This window comes from Lepus europaeus, chromosome 5 (assembly GCF_033115175.1).
Source record: "Lepus europaeus isolate LE1 chromosome 5, mLepTim1.pri, whole genome shotgun sequence".
NCBI classification, from domain to species: Eukaryota; Metazoa; Chordata; class Mammalia; order Lagomorpha; family Leporidae; genus Lepus; species Lepus europaeus.
In genome coordinates, this window is record NC_084831.1 from 102311741 (window position 1) to 102329322 (window position 17582).

Genomic DNA, 17582 nt, shown 5'->3' on the forward strand with positions numbered 1-17582 from the left:
CCCTGCACCCCATGGGAGACCAGGATAAGCACCTGGCTCCTGCCTTCGGATCAGCGTGGTGCGCCGGCCGCAGTGCGCTGGCCGCAGCGGCCATTGGAGGGTGAACCAACGGCAAAGGGGACCTTTCTCTCTGTCTCTCTCTCTCTCTCTCTCTCTCACTGTCCACTCTGCCTGTCAAAAATAAAAATTAAAAAAAAAATTGTTGAATCAAAAAATAAATACTCTAATAATTTGATGGTACCAGGTTATAGATTTATATCCCTGTTTTAGTTTGAGTTGATTTTTGTATAAGGTGTAAGGTAGGAATCTTGTCTCATACTTTGGCATCTGTAGATCCAATTTTCCCATCAACATTTGTTGAAAAGACTATCCTTTCTCCAGGGATTGATTTTAGCTCATTTGTCAAGGATCTGTTGGTTGTATATAAGTGGATTGATTTCCAGAGTTTCTATTCTGTTCCATTGGTCTACATGTCTATTTTTGCACCAGTTTCAAGCTGTTTTCATTATAACTGCCCTGTAATATGTCTTCAAATCTGATATTGTGATGTCTCTGGCTTTTTGTTGCATAAGATTGCTTTACTTATTTGGGGTTTCTTGTGTTTCCATATGAATTTTAGCATTGTTTTTTCTAGATCTGAGAAGAATGTCATTGGTATTTTGATTAGGATAGCACTGAATCTGTAAATTGCTTTCAGTAGTATAGTTATTTTGATTATATTAATTCTTCCAATCCATGAACATGGAAGATTTTTCCATTTTTTGTCTTCTTGTATTTCTTCATTTGATGTTTGGTATTTTCATCATAGAGATCTTTCACTTCCTTCATTAAATGTATCCCAAGGTATTTAATATTTTTGTAGCTACTGTGAATGGGACTATTTGTGTATACAAAGGCTATTGATTTTTGTGTGTTGATTTTATGTCCTGCAACTTTTTTTTAAAAAAAAAGATTTATTTATTTATTTGCAAGTCAGAGTTGGGGGAGGGGGGTCTTCCATCCGATAGTTCACTCCCCAATTGGCCGCAATGACCAGAGCTGTGCCGATCCGAAGCCAGGAGCCAGAAGCTTCTTCCAGGTCTCCCACGTGGGTGCAGGGGCCCAAGGACTCGCACCATCTTCTACTGTTTCCCAAGCCATAGCAGAGAGCTGGATTGGAAGTGGAGCAACCAGGTCTCAAACCAGCGCCAATATGGGATGCTGGTGCTTCAGGCCAAGGCATTAACCCACTGCGCCACAGCACCAGCCTCATGTCCTGCAATTTTAACAAACTCTGCTATGAGTTCCAACAGTCTCTTAGTAGAGTCTTTTGGCTCGCCTAAAAAAGGATCATGTCATCTGAAAACGGGTATAATTTGACTTCTTCCTTTCCAATTTGTATCCCTTTGATTTATTTTTCTTGCCTAAGGGCTCTGGCTAAAACTTCCAGAACTATATTGAATAGCAACGGTGGAAGTGGGCATTCTTGTGTGGTTCTAGATTTTAGTGGAAACACTTTCAACTTTTCCCCCTTCAATAGGAGTCTGACTGCAGATCTCCCATATATTGCTGTGATTGCATTGAGAAATGTTTCTTGTATACTCAATTTGCTAAAAGTTTTTTTTATCATGATAGGATGTTGTATTTTATCAAATGCTTTCTCTGCATCTATTGAGATCATCATATTGTTTTTATTCTTCAATTTGTTAATATATCACATTGATTGATTTGCATATGTTGAACCATCCCTGCATACCAGGGGTAAATTCCACTTGATCCGGATGAATGATCTTTCTGATGTGTTGTTGGACTCAATTAGCAGTATTTTTGTTGAGGATTTTTATAACTATGTTCATGAAGGATATTTGTCTGCAGCTCTCTTTCTACATTGTATATTTTTCTGGTTTTGGAATTAAGGCAATGCCGTCCTCACAGGAGTTTAATGAGAATGCTCTCCCATTTGTTTTAAGTGGTTTGAGAATTGAAATTAGTTCTTTAAGTTTGGTAGCATTCGCATGGATGTCATTCAGTCCTCGACTTTTCTTTTTTGGGAGGGTCTTTATTATTTTTTTGAAAATTAATCATATTTTATTGCATAGGGGAAAATATATTCTCATGGTAAGATAATATAATTAATATTATTTACACACATTTAACTGTGGTTAAATATCATATAAATACAGATGATTATATAGATTTTCCTCATATATTTCTTTGGGAATACACATGGTATAGTCACTTTATAAAAGTTTATGAAAACTTTTATTTAATAAATGTAAATTTCAAAGTACAACTTTTGGAATTTAGCAGCTTTTCCCCCCATAATCACCCTCCCACCCACAAATTATCCCATCTCCTACTCCCTCTCGCATCCCATTCTTAATATTCATTTTTAATTATCTTTATATAGAGAAGATCAACTTAGTATATACTAAGTAAAGATTTCAACAGATTGCACCCACACAGACACACAAAGTATAAAGTACTGTTTGAATATTAGTTTTACCATTAATTTGCATAGTACAACACATTAAGGACAGAGGTCCTACATGGGGAGAAAGTGCACAGTGACTCCTGTTGTTGATTTTACAATTGACACTCCTATTTATGGCGTCAGTAATCACCCAAGGCTCTTGTCATGAGCTGCCAAGGCTATGGAAGCCTCTTGAGTTCACAAACTCCCACCTTATTTAGACAATGCCACAGTCAAAGTGGAAGTTCTCTTCTCCCTTCAGAGAAAGGCACCTCTTTCTTTGATGGGATCTCACTCACAGAGGTCTTTCATTTAGGTCATTTTTTGCCGCAGTGTTTTGGCTTGCCATGCATGAGAAACTCTCATGGGCTTTTTAGCCAGATTTGAATGCCTTAGGGCTGATTCTGAGGCCAGAGTGCTGTTTAGGGCATTTGCCATTCTTTGAGTCTACTGTGTATCCTGATTCCCATGTTGGGTCGTTCTCTCCTTTTTAATTCTATCAATTATTATTAGTGGACATTGGTCTTATTTATGTGATCCTTTTGACACTTAATTCTATCTTTATGATCAATTATGAACTAAAATGATCACTTTAACTAGTAAGATGGCATTGGTACATGCCAGCTTAATGGGATTTGGAGTCCCCTCAGCGTTTGTTTTTTTTTTCCCCCAGTTCAGAAGCTCAACATAGTCACTAGGTCTTAGTCTCCTGTTATTGCTCCCCACCAGAGTCAGGTTTCTCTGCTCAGCTGATTGCCAGGCACAGACACAAGCTGGTGCAGCTGTTACATATGTCCAATATGGCACCTGCTCTATCAGCTCGTACGCCTTTGTAAAGTGAGTGAAGAGAGAGAATCATGTCCATACCATTCCTTTTATTTTTTCTCTCCTCTAGTTAGGCTGATGTATTTTCCCCCACAGGGCTTCAAACCTTGTTCCCTCTAGGCTCTTACTGACGCTTTTCTGCCAGCTTCTCAGGCTACTGTGGTCTCGTCTCACCTCACTTTCCTGTGCTGGTGTGGAGGCTCTCGGCAGCTGGAGTCCTGAGCTGTAGGCACCCACACCCTCCACATAGGTCCACCATGTCCCTCTAATTAAGGAAGAGTTTCCTCTGCAGTTTTTTCCCTAACTCTTCCCTGAGACTACACTATTTCCACTTTTATTAAACTATCTTCTCCTGGACAAGATCAGTAAGCTTCCTCCCTATTCCACCATCTTCAGGAGGGTCTTTATTATTAATTCAATCTCTGCCTTGGTTATTGGTCTATTTAAGTTTTCTATGTCTTCATGACTCCATATTGGGAGATTTGTGTGTCTCCAGAAATCTATCCATTTCTTCTAGATTTTCAAATTTGTTGGCATACAGCTGTTTATAGTAATTCCTGATGATTCTTTTTATTTCTGTGATATCCATTCTACATAACCTTTTTCAACTCTGATTTTATTGATTTGGTTCTTATCACTCTCTTTTATTTTTGGTTATGAATTTTGTTTACTTTTTCAAAAACCTATCTCTTCATTTCACCGATCTCTTGCATCATTTTTTTGTTTGTTTCACATTTATTTATTTCTTCTCTAAATATAATTATTTTCTTCCTCTTACTAATTTTGGGCTTGGTTTATTCTTATTTTCTAGGTTTTTGAGATGAATTGCTCATCATTTATTTGATACTTTCCTAATTTTTTCATATAGACACTAATTACTATAAACTTTCATCTTAACACTGCTTTTTCTGTATCCCATAAGCTTTTATATGTTTTTTATCATACTCATCCATTTCAAGAAATTTTTTATTTTTTTAAAATTTCTTCTATGATCCACTCTCATTCAGGAGCATGTTAAGTTTCCATGTGTTTTGCATATTTTCTAGTGTTTCTTAAGTTGTTAATTTCCATCTTCATTCCATTGTGGTCAGAAAAGATACATGGTATGATTTAAATTTTCCTGAATTTGCTAAGACTTGCTTTATTGCCTAGCATATGGTCTATCCTAGAGAAAGTTTCATGCACTGATGAAAAGAATGCATATTCTGCAACTGTGGGGTGAAATGATATCTGTAAATATCATTAGGTCCATTTGGTGCAGAGTGCAGATTAGCTCTGTTGTTTTCTTTGTTGATTTTCTGCCTAGTTGAGCTGTTACACCATCTTACTAGAGGAAAACATCAAGGAAACTCTGCAAGACATTAGTATAGGCAAAGATTTCTTGGAAAAGACCTCAGAAACACAGGCAATAAAAACAAAAAATAGATAAATGTGATTACAAGTGCTAAGTTTCTGCACTGCAAAGGAAACACTCAACAAAGTGAAACCAAAGGAAACACTCAACAACTGACAGAATGGGAGAAAATATATTCAAACTATGCAACTTATAAACTATTAATACCCAGGATCTATAAAGAGCAAGCATGCAGCCAAAGCAATAAGCCAAGTGATACCCTGCATTCCAGCTAAACCATGAACTACTTACCAATAAAACCTAATTCAAAAAGAATAAGGGGTGATTATACCTGATGAGCAAATGTCAATGTAGGAACACAGGAAATATGAAGAAGGTAGCATGATGCCTCCAAAAGAACACAATAATCCTCTAGAATTAGATCCTGAATGGAAGGAAATCTATGAAATGACAGATATAGAATTCAGAATAATGACTGTAAGGAAACGCAATCAGATGCAAGAGAATACATATTGAAGATAAGGAAATCATTGAGTGACACAAATGAAAATATTACTAAGGAGATAAACTTATTAAGAAGAACCAAATAGAAACTTATTAGATGCAATCTTCAATCAGTGACATAAAAATTGGTTTAGAGCCTTTTTAAAAGATTATTTATTTGAAAGGCAGAGAGAGAGAGAGAGAGGGAGAGAAAATGAATCTTCCATTCACTGTTTCACTCCACGCAAATTAGAGGGATACTGTGGATGCACATGGAGGGTGTGGATGTGCATAACTCAGAACCCCAGGAGCCAAGAGCTCAGCACTTGGCTTGCAGTTTTGGAGAGTGAGGTAGGACTAGACTACAGCAGCCCAAGCCACTGTTGATAAAGCTGCAGGAAGAGCCTGGCGTGAGTACAGCTTGGGTGCCCCATGGGGGAGAGTGTATGTGCCAACTCAGAGGGAAAAAAGTGGGAGGCACATTTCTCTCTCCCCAACAACCTGGCACCAGCGTCTTGTAATTAGCTGAAAGGGCAGGTGCCATTTTGGACATATGTAATAGTTGCACCACTCATGTGCGTGCACCCATCAACCAGCCAAGTGGAGATGCCTAAGTTTGGCTAGGACAATTGATAGGAGGCTGTAAGATCCTTGTGTGCTTGGACTGTGAAAACATGGTGGCTGCATGGTAGAGTGCAGGATGTGGCTGGGTCTTCGGGTAGTCACTGTGAGAGGCTCCACACATTCAGGGCTCCCTGATACCCTGGTGATTGTCATTGCTCCTGAATCCATGCTCACACTAAGGACTACATGGATCCTTTGTGTGGTTCTTATGGCAGTACAAATGAATATTATGCCCGCTGGGGCTAGGGACCAGGCACTGGTCTCCTTGGAGAGGAGGAGGAGAGTGTGAGACTATGCCAACAGAGCAAATTAAACCTCTCTGATTTAAAAAAAAAAGAAAGATAGAGAGAGAAGACACAGAAATAACAAGAATCATCATAAATTACCACAAAGAGCTGTATACCAACAAATCAGGAAATCTAGAAGAATGGATAGACTCCTGGACACATACAATCTACCTAATTTGAGCCAAGAAGACATAGAAAACCTGACCAATAATCAAGATAGAAATTGAACCACTAATAAAGAATCTCCCAAAAAACAAAAGCCCAGGACCAGATGGCTTCACTGTTGAATTTCAACAATCTTTTAAAGCATTAATTCCAATTCTTCTCAAATCATTCAAAAAAGGAGGAAGGGAAAAAATCCTCCCAAACTCCTTCTATGAAGCCAGCATCACCTCAATACCTAAACCTGAAAAAGATACAACAGACAAAGAGAACAACAGACCAATTTCCCTGATGAACATAAATGCAAAAATTCTCAACAAAATACAGCCAAGTGAATCCAACAACATACCAGAAAAATCATTTACCTGAACCAAGTAGGATTTATCCTTAGTGTGTAGGGATGGTTCAACATTCACAAATTAATCAATTTGATACATCACATTAACACTCTGAAGAATAAAAACAATGTAGTCATCTCAATAGATGCAGAGAAAGCATTTGATAAAATACAACATCTTTTCATAATGAAAACTTTAAGCAAATTGGTTTAGAAGGAACATTCCTCAACACAATCAAGGCAATTTATGACAAATTCATGGCCAGCATCCTACTGAATGGGAAAAAGCTGGAAGCAATCCCCCTAAGATCCAGATGCCCACCCTCACCATTGCTATTCAATATAGTTCTAGAAGATTTAGCCAGAGCCATTAGTCAAGAAAAAAAGTCAAAGGAATACAATTGGAAAAGAAGATTTGCAGATTTCATGATTCTACATATAGAGGATCCAAAAGACTGCACTGAGAGAATATTGGAACTCATACCAGAGTTTGGTAAAGTGCCAGGATATAAAATCAACACAGAAAAATCAATAGCCTAGGTATACACAGACAATGTCATGGCTGAGAAAGATCGGTCCCATTCATAATAGCTCCAAAAAGAATTAAGTAACTTGGAATAAATTTAACCAAGCATCTCAAAGATCTTTACAATGACAACTACAAAACACTAAAGAAAGAAATAGAAGTGGACATTTAAAAATGGAAAAATCTTCCATGTTCATGGATTGATAGAATCAACATCATCAAAATGTCCAAAGTACCAAAAGCAATTTATAGGTTCAGTGCAGTCTCAATCAAAACATCAAGGACATTCTTCAAAGATCTTGAAAAAATGTTGCTAAAAACATATGGAAACACAAGAGACCCATAATAGTTAAAGCAATCTTATACAAGAAAAACAAAGACGTGGGCAACACAATACCTGATTTCAAGTCATACTACAGGGCAGTTATAATCAAAACAGCCTGGTGCTGGCACAAAAACAGTTATGTAGACCAATGGAACAGAATAGAAGTGCCTGACATCAACAGATGCATCTACAACCAACTTATCTTTGACAAAGGAGCTAAAATCAATCCCTGGAACAAGGACACTCTGTTAAACAAATGGTGCTGGGGAAACTGGATCTCTACATGTAGAAGTACCTTACATTACACAAAAACCCACTCAGAATGGATCCAAGACCTAAATCTATGATCTAATACCATCAAATTATTAGAAAACATTGGGGAAACTCTGCAAGACATTAGATAGGCAAAGAGTTCTTAGAAAAGACCCCAGAGGCACAAGGAATCAAAGACAAAATTGACAAATGGGATGACATCAAGTTGAGATGCTTCTGCACTGCAAAAGAAACACTCAGGAAAGTCAAGAGGCAACTGATAGACTGGGAGAAATTAATTGCAAATTATGCAACTGATAAAATATTAATATCCAGGAGTGCTTCATTCAAAAGTTCTAGATCCTCTGCTCCCAATTCAGGTTCCTGCTAATTCACAATCTGAGAGGAAGAGGTAGTAGGTTCCTGCCACACACATGGGAGACCAGGGTTGAGTCTGGGCTCCTGTCTTTCACCTGGCTCAGTCTTAGCAGTTGTGGGCACTTGGGGAGTGAACCAGCATATGGTAGATTGCTCTCTGCTCTCGCTCACTCTCTCGCTCTCTCTCTCTGTCTTTAAAATTAAAAGAAATTAAATTTAAAATTGGAGTGCATTAATTATGATGTTGAATGGCAGGGTGGCTATAGAATGTCCATAAAAGAAAAGGAGAACAGAATTTAAATGTTTCAGTATTAAAAATAAACTATGGATGGGCATTTGGTCTAGAAGTTGCTTTGGAATTCCAAATTAGAATGCCTGGGTTTGAATTCCAGCTCTGCTCCCAATTCTACATTCCTGCTAGCATGTCCCCTGGGAAGCAGCAGGTGATGATTCAGGCAGCTGAGTCCCTGCCACATGTGGCAGACTCGTATTGAGTTGCTGGCTTCTGGCTTGGTCTGGTCCAACTGTTGTGAGCATTTGGGAAGTGAACCATTGCATATGAATCGATCTTTCTACCTCTATCACCCTCTCAAATAAATAAATAAATATATGATAAAAATTATTTTTAATATATCAACATTTTATAAAAGAAGACAGTAATTTAGGAAATGAAGGACAAAATGACTGAGGAATAGTTACAATTAGTAACTACAATTAGTTTTTATTAGTAACAATCTTAAATGTAAAGGAATTTAACTTTCCAATCAAGAGTGATTATTAGAATGAATTAAAAAAGTATGATCCAACTATATGCTATCTAAAAGAAATGCACTATATATCCAAAGATACATGTAGGTTGGATATAACAGCATGAAAAAGATAGTCCATGTAAATAGTAATCACAAAAGAGCAAGGTAAATATACTATTATCAAACAAAAAGGACTGTAAACCAAAAAGATTTACAAAAGATAAATCATATATATTATTATTGTCATCATCATCATTATTATTATATACTAATTGGTTAAATACATCAAGATGATACAATTATAAATATTTATATGTCTTGTAACAGGTCAGTAAAATAAAGCAAAACTTTACAGAATTGAAAGGAAAAATATAATTACACAATAATAATTGGAGATCATAATACCCTACTTTAATAATGTCTCAAACAACAAATAAGTAAGGAAGTAGAGAAATTGAAAAAACACAATAAACTAACTAGCTCTAATAGGGATATAGAGAATATGCTATATAACAGCAGTAAAATGCACATTCTTCTCAAAGGCATGTAAAATATTGTCCAGGAGAAATCATATACTAGGTCACAAAAAAAGTCTTAACAAGTCTAAGAAGAAATTTGAAATCATACCAAATATTTCATCTGACCACAATGGAAAGATGCAAAAAATCAACAGAAGAAGAAAAACTCACAAATAAGTGAATATTAACACATTATTGGATAACTAAGAGGATAAAAGAAAAAAATCACAAGGAAAATTAGAAAAATCTTTTAAGTTAAAACAAAAATACAATACAACATATAAAAATTTATAGGATATGGCAAAATGGTACTAACAGGAATGTTTACAGAGATAAATGCCTACACAAAAGAAGAAAGATCTCAAATTAACAATCTTTTTTTTTTTTTTTTTTGACAGGCAGAGTGGACAGTGAGAGAGAGACAGAGAGAAAGGTCTTCCTTTTGCCGTCGGTTCACCCTCCAATGGCCGCCGCGGTAGCGCGCTGCGGCCGGCGCACCGCGCTGAGACAAAGCCAGGAGCCAGGTGCTTCTCCTGGTCTCCCATGGGGTGCAGGGCCCAAGCACTTGGGCCATCCTCCACTGCACTCCCTGGCCACAGCAGAGAGCTGGCCTGGAAGAGGGGCAACCGGGACAGGATCGGTGCCCCGACCAGGACTAGAACCTGGTGTGCCGGTGCCGCAAGGCGGAGGATTAGCCTAGTGAGCCACGGCGCCGGCTCAAATTAACAATCTAACTTTACAACTTAAGAAAATAGAAAAAGACAAAAAAAAAAACCCTATGAACTGCATTAAATCTTTTCTCTTTATAGTAATTTAAAAACACACACAAAAAGTGAACTTCACATATTTAAAGTGTAAAAAGAGGAGGAAAGAAAAAGACTAGTCCTGGTCGGGGTGCCGGATTCTGTCCCGGTTGCTCCTCTTCCAGTCCAGCTCTCTGCAGTGGCCCGGGAAGGCAGTGGAGGATGGCCCAAGTCCTTGGGCCCCTGCACCCATATGGGAGACCAGGAGGAAGCACCTGGCTCCTGGCTTTGGATTGGCGCAGTGCACCGGCCATAGCGGCCATCTGGGGGGTGAACCAACGGAAAAGGAAGACCTTTCTCTCTGTCTCTCTCTCACTGTCTAATTCTGCCTGTCAAAAAAAAAAAAAAAAAAGGAAGGAAGGAAGGAAGGAATAAAGAAAGAGAAAGAAAAGAAAAGAAAAAGAACAACAAGCTATACCCAAGGCTGGTAGAAGGAGGGACATAGAGATTAGAGCAGAGACAAATGGAATAAAGAAAAGAAATATAACAGAAAATCCAAAATACTAAAAGTTGGTTTCTCAAAAAAATCAACAAAATTGACATTCTTTCACTAGATGGACTAATGAAGAAATCAAGAAAGTTCAATTATATAAATCAGAAATTAAAGTAGGGACACCTTATGGGTTGAGTAGGATTTGTCGCTCCTGAACTCACACAGCTGTGTTTAAACTCTGATGTTTTAATGTTCATGTTGATGGAGTAAAGAGTAAGGGTTGACTTGATCTAATTGTGGTGGCTAGGAAGTGGGGTCAATGGGAGGTCTCTGGGTCACTGGGGATGTGCCCCCAGAGGATGGTTCTCAAGAGATGTTTTATTCTTTCAGTTCAAGTCAGCCTTGGTTCTCCCTCCCCCTTCCTGGCTTACCAGGATCATTGTGCCTCTGCATTTGCCATCAGCAGCTGACATCAGACACCAGAATATGTAATCTCAACTGTAAACTGAAACAAACCTTTTCTTTTCCAAAGAAGTGCTTCTCAGTTATTAAAGTAATGAAAAGTGGACTAAGAGAGGACATTACTATCACTTCTACAGAAATAAAAGGAGATTGATAAAACAGCACTATAAAAAATTATACACAAATTGAATAACCTAAAAGAAAGTGATAAACTAGATACATAAGACCTACTGAGACTAAACCATGAATAGAATGTCTACATATATCTAATGAGAAGATTGAATCAGTAGCTAAAAAAGCTCCCAATTAAGAAAAGCACAGAACCTGATAGCTTCACTGGTGAATTCTACCAAACATTTACAGAACTAATCTCAATCCTGCTCAAATCTTTCCAAAATATTTAAAGGGCAGCACTCTAACTCATTCTGTTAGCCCAACATTACCTCAACACAAAAGACACTACAAGAAAAGAAAATTACAGACTAATATCCCTTATGAACACTGATGCAAAAATCCTCAACAAAAGAGCCAGCACTGGGCATAGCGGGTAAAGCCGCCGCCTGTAGCTCGAGCACCCCATAGAGGCACTGGTTCAAGTCCCAGCTGCTTCTCTTCTAATCCCGTTCTCTGCTGTTGCCTGGAAAAGTAGTAGATGATGGCACCTGTGAGGGAGACCCAGAAGAAGCTCCTGGATCCTGGCTTCGGATTGGCACAGCTCTGGCTGTTGTGGCCATCTGGGGATGGGAGATCTCTCTCTCTCTCTCTCTCCCTCTCTCTGTCTCTGTCTCTCTCTCTCTGTCTCTGTGTCTGCCTCTCTGTAACTCTGCTTTTCAAATAAAATAATTAAACCTTTTTTTAAAAAATCCTCAACAAAATAACAGCAACCTAAATTCAGCGGCAGATTGAAAGGGTTATACATCATAAATAAGTGAGCATTATTCCTGGAATACATGTATGGTTCAACATAAAAAACTGATCCATGTGGCATACAACATTAGCAGAATGAAGGGAAGAAACATACAATCATTTCAATTGATGCTGAAAAAGCATTTGACAAAATGATTTTAAAAAAAGTCACTGAATCAATTAGGAAAATAAAGAAACCATCTCAACATAATGAAAGTCACATATGAAAAACCTACAGTGAACAATCAGATATAATGGTGAAAGACTAAAAGACCTACTTTCAATGCTTCTATTCAATATAATACTAAAAGCTCTAACTAGAGCAATTATAAAAAGTATGTGTAATGAAATAAGCCAGTCCCAAAAAGGCAAATATCATGTCTTCTCTGTTATGTGCTAGTTAATATAGAATACAAAAAAAATTATATATGAATGAAACTGACATCTTATAATTTGATTATTGTTTTTAGCCCTTGTCTATACTCTTGTGGAACAGTAGTCTTTCTACTTTTTACTTATTGAATATTATTTATAGTGGTGCATTAAGTCTGTGATAATAAATTAAATTGAAATTATGTTATTGCAAAAATCAAAAAGCTGCAACCAGTGGATATAAACTCTGAAGACTGCTCAGCATTGTTAGAGGGAAAATAAATTTCCTTCTCTTCATATTCTGAAATTCAATTTACAAACTTTTAAAATAGTCAAGACCAGGCTAGAATAAGAAGACAGCCCTAGCTGAAGTGTAAACCAGAGCCTCATGTCTGACTCCCCCAGAGCCTCGGTGTGGGTGTCAGAGAGGGAGCAGCCCTGGGGCACCCATCTGTGCCGGTCAATGGGAGGAGCGCCTGAGAAATTGATGACCCTGCTCTGATGAATTCACAACGGCCAACATGTCCCCCAAGTTCTGTGAGGGGTCAATCTGGACCCGTCTCCAGAAGCCACTCCGCAGGTGCCGAGAAACTGTGGGGAAGGCTGGGTGGCGGAGCGTGAGGAGGCTGAGGAGAACCCTACCCTTCCTCCCCTGAGGAGAACCCCACCCTTCCTCCTCTGAGGAGAACCCACCCTTCCTCCCCTGAGGAGAACCCACCCTTCCTCCTCTGAGGAGAACCCCACCCTTCCTCCCCTGAGGAGAACCCCACCCTTCCTCCCCGCCTTGGAAAGGAACCGCAGCCGCGGGTCTGGCTTCCCTCGGTGCCCAGCTCCCCGGGTGGCTCACCATCTCCGAGTTCTGCCCAAACGAGGAGCTCCAGTTTTTCAGCCCTTCCTTGAGCTCCAAGATGTCCACCACGCCGTCCCCGTTGTGGTCCAGGTCTTCGAAGAGGATGCCATAGCGTAAGTAATCGTCATTATTCTGGCAGGCCGCCGCGGGCAGCACACAGCCCCACAGCCAGCGCAGCATGGCTGGTCCAGTGCCGACCACGGCGGCCTCGCCTGGGCGCCCCGGCCCCCGGCACAGCGCCGCCTGCCGCCGCTTCCACGACGTCCGGGCTGGTGAGGTGCGCGCCTGCCGCAACTGCCTGGCGGGGGCGCCCGCGCTCAGCTCCGCGGCGGGTGACCACTCCTGCGCTGCGGGCTCTCGGGCGCCACCTAAAGGACCGCTAGTGGAACCTCGGGTGCACCGCCTCGTGGGGCCTCTGGCAGAGGCGCTGCACCCTGGTGGCTGGTTCCTAGCAACTTCCGGTGGGGGCTGACGCCGAAGCCCAGGGAAGGCCGGGCAACCAGAGCACGTTCCTCAGGTGGTGTCGAAAGAGCACTCGATGGTCTCGAATCTCTTGGCACAAACTCCGTGCTGAGCCTCGGGGGCTGCGGCAGACGGTGGTGTCTGGAGAAGTTAGTTGCTGGGCCTGCTCCTGGACCTCAGCATGCCTCGTGCCACCATCCCAGGGAAGGCCCGTGCATTTGGGCCGGGGAAGGGAGGAGTCCCCGCCCTTGTTCTTGTCCTGTGCCAGTGTTGTTTCCAAGATCCCAATGCTCCTTCCCCACTTCCCCTAGCAGGTAAGGCCGCTGTAGTCGCAGTTCAGCTGCCACCACCTGCCTCACTGAACTTCCTTGTCACAAGACCCCAGGACACCTTACAATCTTTAAGGTTATGCAATCCAGGTCCTGTTTAGACACTGTTGACCACTGCCTTCCATGAGGAAACACCTTTTCCTTTGTCTTCCGGGTCACCTCACATTTCTGCCACCCCCTGGCCTCTCGAAGCTCCTTCTCCAGCTCCTTTGTGGGCCTGAAATCTAAAGTTGAGGCCTTGAGGAGTTGCAGTAGATGGCCTTGAGGGTCTGTGGTACTAAGCTAGTTACATAATTTGTTGCTAGTCTGAAGCCTTGTGTCCTGAGTCACTGGTCACATCCTTTGAAAACTTGTGGCATGTTTGACAGGCCCAGACCAGCTCAAGTGATTGGGTCCCTGCTACCAATGTGTCAGACTTGAATTGAGTCCTGGGCTGGGCCTCAGCCATTGCAAGCCTTTGGGCACTGAAGCAGTGAACCAGCAGATGGGAGTGCTCTGTCTACCTCTCTGCCTCTAAAAAAAAAAAAAATTGGAAATCCTGAATTAATCCAAAAGAGTGCAAAAATAAAAGCAAAAGCAAAACAGAAAAAAAATAGTTGGAACAGACAAAACCAGATGTTAGACTTACAGCTAACCATGGAAGTAATTTCATTAAAAATGGCATTCTAAATACCACAATTAAAAGGCAGTGCAAGCAAAACCCAACTACAATAGTCCCCCCTATGTGCAGTTTCACCTTTTACAGTTTCAATTAGCCCACACAATCATATTCCAAAAATGTCTGAGGATATATAACCCAGCACTTCCACCCTTAGTTTTTTACCCTAGAGACATGGAAGTGTGTGTCAAAAAGACTTAAACAACAATGTTCATAGCAGCTTTATTTATAATAACCAAAAACTGGAAGCAACTCAAATGCTCTTAACATATAAGTGGGTACACAAGTTCTGGCATATCCACTCAATGAAATACTACTTTGAAATACAAGTAATGAAATATTGTTTCACATAACAACATGGATAAATCTCAAAAATATTAGGGGAACAGAAGTCAAAATGTAACAGTGGTTACACTGATGTTTACATTTGTCAAAACTCATGAATTTAACTCAATTAAAATGAGTGCATTTTATTACATGGAAATTATGCCTCAACCAAGTTGAATTTGAACAGTTAAGTAATAGCTATTACTAACTAAAAGTTTAAAAATTTTCCATAAACACACACTATTCTGTACAATTCAGTACTTAAAGATAAGCAACAATAGTGGAATGTCATCAAAGTGCTCACCAGGAAAAAAACTCATTAAATTTTTCATATTATGGTTATGTTTCTGTCTCATTCAGTTTCCCCAGAACTTAGTGGTGTTCTGGACACTTACCGGACATCAGTTAATATGTAATTGTTAAATCTATGGACAGGGGCCGGCGCCGTGGCTCACTTGGTTGATCCTCCGCCTGTGGCACCAGCATCCCATATGGGCGCCGGGTTCTAGTCCCAGCTGCTCCTCTTCTGGTCCAGCTCTCTGCTGTGGCCCCGGGAGGGCAGTGGAGGATGGCCCAAGTGCTTTGGCCCCTGCACCTGCATGGGAGACTGGGAGGAAGCGCCTGGCTCCTGGCTTCAGATCGGAGCAGCTCTGGCTGTGGTGGCCATTTGGGGAGTGAACCAACGGAAGGAAGACCTTTCTCTCTGTCTCTCCCTCTCACTGTCTATAACTCTACCTGTCAAAAAAAAAATCTATGGACAAAGTTAGACTCTCCAGAGAAATTTTTTTTTCCATTTCATTTGAGAAGCAGAGAGAGAAAGACTTACAGAGTTTTTACCCAGTGATTTCATTCCCCAAATGTCTGTGACAGCCAGGGTTGGGCCAGGTAAAGTTGGGAGCAGGGGTAGCAGGGACCCAAGTATATAAGCCATCTTCTGCTGTCTCCTAGGTTGCACATTAGCAGGAGTCTGTATTGGAGAGAGGCACTGCACTAAGAGGTACAGGCATCCCAAGCAGTGACTTAACTCACCCCTGAGCCACATGCCTACCTCTCCAATGGGATGCTAATTTCACTGACCTTTTTCTATGATTTTGGGTGTGTTTGGTAAAGGCAGAGAACTTAAAATCTACAATTGTTATTTTTGTTTTCACATATCTCATTCTTAACCTCACTGAATTATAAGACTACACAGGATGAGAGCGCTATAGAGTGTTGTTTCAGAGGCACACGAGCTTGAATCCCAGCCCTAATGCTCATGTACACCTGAGCAAACTACAGTTGGCCCTCTGCATTCAGATTCACTTAACTGCACATCAAAAACAGTCAGAAAAATATTTCCATCTGTATTGCATATGTATGTATCTTCTTGTTATTCCCTATACAGTGTAACTGCTATTTGCATATTAGTCATTGTAAACAATCTGGAGATGAATTAAAGGATATGAGAGGATGTGCACACATTATATGCAAATACTATGCCATTTTATAGAAGGGATTTGAATCTTCATGAATTTAGGTACCTGTAGAAGCTTCTGAAACCAATCCCTACAGATACTAAGGGATTATTGTGCTTAATTTTTCTAAGATTTCGTTTTCACACTTGAACATAGGGGTAATAATATCACCTACTTTATAGGATCATTAGAAAAGTAAATAAAATAAGGATGTAAAGTGCATAAAATATACAATGTAAAGAGCTTATTACTGGCCAATGGTAAAAAGTTTGCTATTATTGCTATTTCCTTTATTAGAAATCATATCCTTAGAGTAAGCAATATGGAAATTTTCTTAGTAGACTATTTTGATACAATAGTATCAATTGTTTAAAAATAACTCCAGGTGCAATGGCAGATACAGTAGATTGGCACTTCTGATCCTCACTCTTCTATTTGGAGATCATGTTCAAAAGTACATTTCTAAACTCCTTTGAAGCTAAGGTTCTGTGTGAAAATTAGATTCCTCCAATTAGATACATTACATAAAATGTGGTGAGAGGGAAAAGTAGTGTAACAGCTTCCACTGGCTGTATCAGCCAGCACACAAGGTCATGAAGATGAGTTTATACCAGCTTTAGTGCCTGGACTCAATATTCCAATGTTTACTCACCAATATCGTGGATATTTTAAAGCAGATTTGACAATAGTGGTGGCAACTAAAGTCACTAAAGTTTTCATTGCAGCCATGTTCATTAGTCTAGTGTTCTAGTTCATTAGTCTAGTCTATTTTTTTTTTTTTTCTGAAAAGGACCAGACAGAAAATATTTTAGCCCTGGATTGTCCCATCTAGTCTCTGTTTATCCCTCTTTGTTTTTCTGTCTTCACTGTATCACCATAAAAGGAATATTTAAAACAACAAATCCTCAAAAGATACAATTAAGAAAGTTAATATTCAAGCCATAGACTGAAAAATCCACAATGTATAATGTTTTAAGAATTATTTATTTGAAAAGCAAAGTTACAGAAAACAGAGAGAAAGAGAATCTTCCATTAGCTAGTGTACTCCCTAAATGGCTGCAATGGCCAAGGGTGGGCCAGGCTGAAGCTAGGAGCCAGGAGCTTCACTCGGGTCTCCCACATGGAGGGAAGGGGCCCAAGTATCTAGTCCATCCTCTGCTGCTTTCCCAGGGGCATTACAACAGAGCTGGATCAAAAGTGGAGCAGCCAGGACACAGACCAGTGCCCATAGGGGATACCATCACCATAGGCAGC

At 40.1% G+C, this 17582-nt stretch overlaps 2 protein-coding genes across 2 annotated transcripts in view; both read right to left on the minus strand.

Annotated features, from left to right (window-relative positions):
* Nucleotides 1–13278, minus strand: part of LOC133759163 (mitochondrial adenyl nucleotide antiporter SLC25A24-like) — a 69815-nt gene extending 56537 nt beyond the window's left edge. The window contains exon 1 of the mRNA XM_062190115.1: nt 13096–13278. Within this exon, the coding sequence (XP_062046099.1) occupies nt 13096–13278 (183 nt within the window). The remainder of the gene's footprint in view (nt 1–13095) is intronic.
* A 333-nt stretch (nt 13279–13611) lies between these two features.
* Nucleotides 13612–17582, minus strand: part of LOC133759164 (mitochondrial adenyl nucleotide antiporter SLC25A24-like) — a 53719-nt gene continuing 49748 nt past the window's right edge. The window contains exon 10 of the mRNA XM_062190116.1: nt 13612–13682. Within this exon, the coding sequence (XP_062046100.1) occupies nt 13612–13682 (71 nt within the window). The remainder of the gene's footprint in view (nt 13683–17582) is intronic.